Source organism: Pseudomyrmex gracilis, unplaced genomic scaffold (assembly GCF_002006095.1).
Source record: "Pseudomyrmex gracilis isolate BER0280 unplaced genomic scaffold, ASM200609v1 scaffold_904, whole genome shotgun sequence".
Classification (NCBI taxonomy): Eukaryota; Metazoa; Arthropoda; class Insecta; order Hymenoptera; family Formicidae; genus Pseudomyrmex; species Pseudomyrmex gracilis.
In genome coordinates this window covers 4,512-12,832 of record NW_018021488.1, presented here as the reverse complement: position 1 = coordinate 12,832, position 8,321 = coordinate 4,512, and the positions used below count along the sequence as shown (strand labels likewise).

Sequence of the window (8,321 nt, the reverse complement as noted above, 5' to 3'; positions counted from 1 at the left end):
GGTGTCGAATCGTACGGTGTCGAATAATTTGGTGTCGAATAAATCTGTGTCGAATCGATCGGTGTCGAATCGTACTGTGGTCAAACGGAACACGCCCGTTTACAATGTATAAACAATTAAATTTTTTATTTTAAAAAATTCCACGTGGGTTTTTTAACTTTTCACACAAAGCGAAATCTACATGTATGATTTGACATAGTTTAAGATTTTCTACGCAAGGCAAAGTTATTACTTACACGATGGATGCTTTATATACAAACTACATTGGTCACATAATATATTTCAAACTTTCTATTGTTTTCGAATATTTTATATTTTATATTTTACAACGTATAAACAACTTAGAAAGTGTTATATATTTATATTAAAAAGTGTTATATATTTTATATTTTGTAATAATGTATAACTGTACAAGATTTTACTTGGCGCTACTTAGTGATATCATTTTTTTTGTACAAAGTACATTGGTCACATAATATTTTAAACTTTCTATTGTTTTTGAATATTTTATATTTTATATTTTACAACGTATAAACAACTTAGAAAGTGTTATATATTTTATATTTTGTAATAATGTATAACTGAGATTTTACTTGGCGCTACTTAGTGATGTCATTTCTTTTGTAGAATAGATTTTGTAGAGAAAAAATTTTATAGTAATACTTTTTCTTTAGAGATACGAGTTGCGCATGTACTTGGCGCCTTTTTTACTTTTTTTTGAAAAGGTATTTTGTTTGGGATATCACACATTTTTGTAGAAAATGGTTTTACAAACACTTCTTTTAATACAATATATTTCTACATAATAACAATAACATATATAACAAAATAATACACATAACAAAGTGTTGAAAGTACTTTCATTAAAAAAATTTTTTTCTGTGAATTCTAATCATATTCGACAGAAAGTTTTGCTATTGTTTTTATCTGGCGCAAAAATTTTAAAATGGTTAATTATTTTAAGCACTTATATATTTTCTTATATTTGAGTATATTTTTTTGTTATTTTTTCTAAAAATAGTATGTAAATATTTTTAGCCCCTCTAGGCCATTTTATTGTTTTATTAATTGTCCCATCATCAACTTCAATCCAATTAGATCTTCCTTCTCGACATGTACAGACGGCGTTATTAATTCAAAGAATAGGCGCGAGAATCACATAAAAAGTCCAGTTGATCCAAATATNCATTAGTCCCAAAATCGGGTGTCCAGTTGTGGACACCCGATTGCTACTAGTTAGTTAGTACGGCGCCCGTTGGCGCTACGAGCAACCGCCCCGCTTGTTCTCCGATTCCCGCGCCTATTCTTCGAATTAATGACGCCGTCTGTACTTATGTAATGATCGTGTTCTATACATGATCCGTGATGGAATATCGCATTCATGACTTTATACAACTGTCCATTACTGATATTTTAGTTGTTGGAACTGCACGTAAATTAAAATCAAGTTTTAATAATTTACCGTCTTGTACAACTAATACTAAATGAATAATAAGTATCTCTCTTGTNAATGTTAATTCTCTTTTAAGTAACATGTCTTTTCCAGTACAATTTGCACATAATTTATATTCTTTACACCAATGCGAAAAGGTANTATTTAACAAATCGTTAAGATCATAACTTTTCTTTTTAAAATTAACAACAGAAATTGAGATGAGAATATTATTTGACACAGTGGTGTTTGTAGAATCACAACTTTTGCATATTACAGTAGAAGTTACTTGATGCTCGATTAGACTCTTTATATAATCATATTTTGCACAGAGAGCCAGAAGAAATTCAGACGCGTCACATTTTATATTTTACGTAAAGTTATCTCCTAGATATTGTCGTATTGCATATGTATTCAAGTTAGACATTCCATTTTCATATCGGTGAATTAATGTAGCCAAAACATTTAATTTATCACAATCGAGTTTTTTTTTCTAACAACACTTAAATGTAGCAAACATTGCAATACCGCATTTGCATAAGATGAAACTTTGTCATTATTTTGGAAACCACGAATGATTCAAGCATCATTTGTTTGAATAATTTCATGTGGTTCCTGTTGTACAGAAGCGATTACTTTTGATATTGTCCAAGGGGTATCTTTTACTTTACAAATTTTCTGTTTTAAAACAGCAATCATTTTTGCTTCTGATTTATGAAGTTGTTTTAACCTGTTGTATTCAATAATAGCTTCTTCACTCGCTTTTACAGATGAANGATCAAAATTAATTAAACGCAGTCCTTCTAGAGATGTTACTCGTGACAATGCAACGTAAATTTGACCAGGACTAAATATCGAAGTACCTATGTCCATAATAGCATTAGACAAACTCAATCCTTGACTTTTATGAATAGTGATTCCGTAACTCAAAGACAATGGAAATTGTTTTCTAATAACATAAGCTTTTTCCATCACCTGAAACTTGACATTTACTTTTTCTATTGAAAATTCTAAACCTGATGACAAGCGAAGTTTTATTTTTTCTATATATTCATTATTCGAAATATTTCCAATAACCAAAACCGCTATACCTATTGTACCATTTACAAGTCCTAAGCTAGCATCAATATTACGTCTTATCATAATCTTTGCTCCGACTTTTATAATAATTCTTTTCAAAAGTCCGGCTGTTCTAGAATTATCATCTTCTATAGCCGACAGTACTTTTAAGACTTTCTTTTTCACAAACGGAGTACATTCTATCGTATCCTCCGCAATTAATATCATTTCTTTCTCCTTAATACAATTTAACATTGCCGCATTAAAAACATCACACATATGACAAATAGGCAATAAACATACAGTATCCAGTGAATAGGTATTGATAATATCACATAATTCGTTTAATCTAGATTTCATGGAAACACTTTCAAAAACTATTTTTCTTTTTGAAAGAATCTCACAATCAGACGGAGTCACTAAACCAATACGAATTCTTGACAGTAATTCACGATAAGTGTTATCTCCTTNCTGTCGCATATTGATTGTCAGTTCATCATAGTCAAACAATGTAATCCATAGGTTAATAGCTTCAATAGATCCAAGATATGTATTAACTGTTTCCTTTGATAAGCGTATAAAAGCTGGATTATCGTGTATAGGAGGTAATTAAAGCAAGTCTCTAAGTAGAAGAATATGCTTTCGACCGAACCAACCGTCATCACANTCAGTAGTATCGAATATTTGAGACAACTAAAGATGTATATACATTAAAGTCAAATTAGATATCATTGACACTTCATCGATTATATTGGGAATAACATCTTTTAATTCTGCTCGTAAAACTTTTAATACATGATCAGATAACTGTTTATATTTTNGAGTAAAACCGTGTTCAACAGGCAATTGAAGTAATCTGTGAACTGTTAAACCATCTATATTAAACGCTGCAATACTAGTAGGAGCTGCTACAGCAGTATCCTTGTTGAGAGTTTGTTTTATCCAACATTTGATGGTTTTAATTAGGAAACTTTTTCCAGCGCCACCTTCTCCGCTAATATATAATCGTAATATCGATTCATCCGATCTTACACTGCTAACAACTTTATCAAACACTCTTGTTACGTCCTGGGGACTCCACGGGCCCCTTTTTCTTGCAACATGACGCACCAACATACATTAAATTTCTTTTTTTTCTCAATAAATAACATAAACGGACTCGGACTTCGACGCGATAGGCGCGCAAATAGAAATCGTGTCGACGTCCGAAAACAATAAACCAAGCCTAGCAACGATCTTAAAAATTCCTTCGTAGACGATAGCAAACAGAAATTTTTATTATTGTTTAAACATCCCGAGCAACTTTCCAAATAAACCCGGTTATCTCCGGGTCAAATGAATACATCCTATAAAATTTAGGACAGCCGGCGCAAGTAAAGATCCGTCGCCACGAGGACTTACATAAAAAAGGTTTATTACTCGATAAATATCGAAGGGTCTATGCGGCGTTGTCGAAAAGACAACACTCTCCCTTTTTCCTTCCCCGAAAAATTGGACGAGGCGACCGAAGCGAGAGATCGTCGCCGATTGGCGATCTCGGAAGTCGCCCGACCGACTAATTAACAAATAGGAACCAGCAAAGCTCAACTGAGTTCCCGATTGGGAGAGTCCTCGCTTACTCAAAACTGTATATAAGCCAGGGTTCTCGGAATCAAAAAACAGAAAGAACCGCGCTGCGTATCTAGTTAGTGCCGCAGATTTTAGAAGCACCACAGCGAGTGAGTGAGTGACAGTGAGTGCAGAATGTGAGATCCAAGAGTGAACTACTACGCCGCAACAGCCTAGAACCTTTTATTAATCAACATTACTGGTCCGCAGCTAATAGTAAGTCCACATTGTAATTACTTTCATTCGGAGGTTCCACTGTTCGCGTACCTACCTCTCGACTTTGCGACTGATTTTCGGAGAAATCAAGAAACATTCAAAATAAACAAATACATAGACACACTCAAAAATTCAATTTAATCGGAAAGGCAACTCGCGGTATGGCCGTCTTGGGTGGCGTCCGAATTATCGGAAGAGCTACTCGCGGTGTACAAACGTCTTGGGTGGCGTCCGAATTATCGGAAGGGCTACTCGCGGTGTACAACCGTCTTGGGTGGCAGCCGAAATTTTGGAAGGGCTACTCGCGGTGTATAGTCGTCTCGGGTGGCAGCCGAAGTTTTCGGAAGGGCTACTCGCGGTATATAGCCGTCTCGGGTGGCGTCCGAATTATTTTTTTTTCCTTTCTAAATCACGGAAACAAACAAAACTCGCTTATCTCCGAATATCAGTCTTAGAATCATGACACATCCAAATTTATTCCAATCGTTATTTCCATTGAAACCTAAGAAATGAAAAAAACCGAATTTATCAAGATACAAATCTTTAAGATGATTTAAGTTGTATAAACATGGGTTAAGAGGCTGGCTACACTAAAAAACTCGCATTCTTTTTCTTTCTCACACTCGCGTTCTAGCNTGTAGATTACATTGTACGAAACGATTATATGCTCCTTTATTGTATCGTATTAATTTCTGCATGTCTGTTATTAATTCATTGATTTCGATTTTTCAATAAATATAACTACTTTGTAATATGTGGAGTCAAACTAAAGAATTATTCTTTGTTATCCTTCTTTCCGTACAACCCACTCTCACTTCCTCGTTAAAATTGCTAGGTCCCGTCCTTGGTAAATAAGACTTGCGTCTCAGACCTAAAAAAGGACCAACGAGCGAGTGTTTGCTAGACAGAGTAAGATCGGCGTACGCCGTTGACCTGTTGACGACTATAAACAAACTCGCTCGACTCTCTTACAGCGAGACTTCCGTGTCCACTGTAAAGATAGATATAGAAAACGACGCGTTTACTGTTGCGTCACACCATAGCCCGACCGTAACCGTGGGCCAGGACGTAACACTCTTTTTTTATCTGTATTTAATTTTACTATCATATCAGATACATCGACTTTTTTATCTATTTTTTCACCAAGATCTTTAAAATCTTGCATTGCTTCACCAGCTTCTATGTTTTGAATACCTATTGGATTTTCTGGATCATCTACATCTTGTTTCTCTAATTTATCATCATATTCTTGAACCAACTGTTTTGCAGTTTCAAAAGCTTTTTGTAATTCTTCTATTTTTTCATGATATTGCAATGCTTCTATTGGATGTAATTTTACTTTGTGAAATGATTCTGTATATGTATCACATTATTTAAGTTCTTCTAATTTTTGCCATGGTTTAAACATGAGTAATAATGCAAAGAAATAATTCTCCGTTTGTATATTAACATTGTATTTGTAATGATTGATAAGATATCCACGTTTCCGTCGTTTAAGATAAAGACCATTATCTAATTTGTAATATTCGACATTCTTATTTTTCGGTTTACTCTTTGTGATGTCGTACCACTGTGCGAACTCATAAAGAGACACGCTTTTCAATTCTTTCGGTCTATCTGGATAACGATTGTCTATCAAAGAAGGGCAAAATATATCCGTAGATTCACTATCAAGTTCTTCAATCTCTTTGCGGCTTTTTAATTTTCTATATTGTATTAGATTAACATCTAGCCATTTAATAGTCGTATTTCGATCCGTACAAAGGAATACCTAACAATGTATCAGCAGCTTCGAGAGCTCCACATTCCCTATTATGCATAAATCGCAAAGCAATATTCCAAAGGAAACTTCCCAATGATTTGTTTTGAATATTTTTGCTATTGATAATAAATTCAGATAATTCACATTTTCCAGCTTTATTCATGTACTTGGTGACATACCAAGTAAGCAATGTTGACTTCTCAACAATAAATTATATATCCATATTTCCTTCCCACGCAGTAAGAAGAACAGGATTATAATTATTTATATTAACTTCATTCTCTATTCGAGGAAAATCGTAAAGTCTACTTTTATGTTTTAAATGTTTTCTATCTGCTATCGAACTTGCAACATCTTTTATATTAATTGTTTCTGTGACAGGACGAGGAAATCCAAAACGACATCTACGTATAACTTTACGTCCTACCTTCTTAGAGCGGAGACAATAATTGTTATGTATGTGGGTTTGATGCGTATGGACACGTCTGTATAATAGCGGTGATATATCTTGATTCGGCATTTTGCAATTTACATGTTGCAAAATAAAGTTGGAAATTTCTTCAATAGACGATTCTCCTATAATCGGCGCATTTTTAATCCAAATTAATAAATAAAAATGTTGTAAACCTCTACTTTGATATTCTCGGCGCCAGAAGTAATGAGTTACTTCTCCAATCGGATGATCTTTAGAACATATAAAGTCAAGCATTGCTTTAAATTTATTATCAAGAAATCTCGACGTTGAGACAGGATCTTTTGCAACAAGTACACTAGTACTTGACGAGGAATCATGCCATCCAGTTACTTCACGAATATATTCTCCTAAATCATTCCACAACCATTCGCTGGGACTTTGTGACCTGACACCCAGGGAACATCAACCTGCAATTTTAGAGACTTTAGTGTTAAGGCCGTTTAGTTATTAAGGCGTTCGCGCAAGTTATATAGAGGACTTTTATATATAATCACATACGTGTGTTTAAGTGTAGTAGGTAGAGATAAGGGCGGCAAAGACCGCGGGTGGACCAGTGTTAGGTACAAAAGCAGAAAAGCAAGTTTTATTTTTTTATGTCTGTTTTCTGTTTTAATTCTAGTTTTATTTTCGTTGTTTGTTTGCGGGCAGCGTTGTTGTTTTGGTAAGGTAAAAGGTTTTGTTTCGTGCAAGTAAAAACATTGAGTATAAGAGAAAAAAGGTAGGACAAACACCCACACACCACGTACACAACATTTATACCAAGTTACAACCTTTAGGTCATACACTTTATTCATAACACATGTACACTCAGGTACTTAAGGGGTTATTCACACGTCAAACGTTCAGGCATCACATATACATCATACGTACAAATTTTCGACGCTTAAGACATAATTCTAGTCTACACTACACACACACTCAAACACTCAATTAAGCGACCATTCATACACCATACAGACAGGTATCACACACACATCATCCACACAAATTTTCGACGCTTAAAGCACAATTTTAGTCTACACTACACACGTACTCAAACACGCACTTAAGCGACCATTCACACATCAAACAATTAGGTACCACCCATACATCACACACACAAAGTTTTAACGCTTAAGTCGCATTTTTAGTTCACACAACATATACACTCAAACACACACATAAGAAAACATTTACACATCACAAGTTCAGGCGTCACACACACATCACACACACAAAGTTTTAACGCTTAAGTCGCATTTTTAGTTCACACCACATATACACTCAAACACAGACATAAGCGAACATTTACACATCACAAGTTCAGGCGTCACACACACATCACACGCACAAAGTTTCACGGCTTAAGTCACACTTTTAATTCACATCACATATACACTAAAACATATACATAAGCACTCAAAACTACACCATTCGTACCGTAATCACACACACAACACACACACCAAGTGGGAGCCCTTATACTCAAAGTTTAGGTCGTAGTGGAAAAGACCACGCGTTCGCAAGCGGCACTACTTCGCGGCGGCGGAGCAGACGCCGGGGGAAGAAGAAGGCGCGCGGCGCCGAGCAAGGCAGTCGCGTTACAACCGCATCTAGATGCAGACGTGTTAAACTACGCTGTGAAAGTAAATTCGTAAACAGATTGCGAAGCACTCAGTTAAAGTTTTGTAAACAAGAAACAAGCTTTTAAGACAGAAATATGTAAGGCCGATACGAGCCATTCGCAGGATGTTTGTGCGGAAACTAAGCGTGTACATATATATATATAT

General features: G+C 35.1%; 2 protein-coding genes across 2 annotated transcripts in view; one reads left to right on the top strand and one right to left on the bottom strand.

Moving 5' to 3' along the window:
- LOC109861651 (putative nuclease HARBI1) overlaps positions 1-1,441 on the top strand; it is a 16,180-nt gene extending 14,739 nt beyond the window's left edge. The window contains 1 exon segment of the mRNA XM_020441383.1: positions 1,418-1,441. Within this exon segment, the coding sequence (XP_020296972.1) occupies positions 1,418-1,441 (24 nt within the window).
- Positions 1,442-2,011: 570 nt separating this feature from the next.
- The window catches only part of LOC109861650 (ATP-dependent DNA helicase PIF1-like), a 10,328-nt gene continuing 4,018 nt past the window's right edge, over positions 2,012-8,321 (bottom strand). The window contains 4 exon segments of the mRNA XM_020441382.1: positions 2,012-2,757; positions 2,869-3,485; positions 5,479-5,668; positions 5,822-5,947. Of these exon segments, the coding sequence (XP_020296971.1) occupies positions 2,012-2,757; positions 2,869-3,485; positions 5,479-5,668; positions 5,822-5,947 (1,679 nt within the window).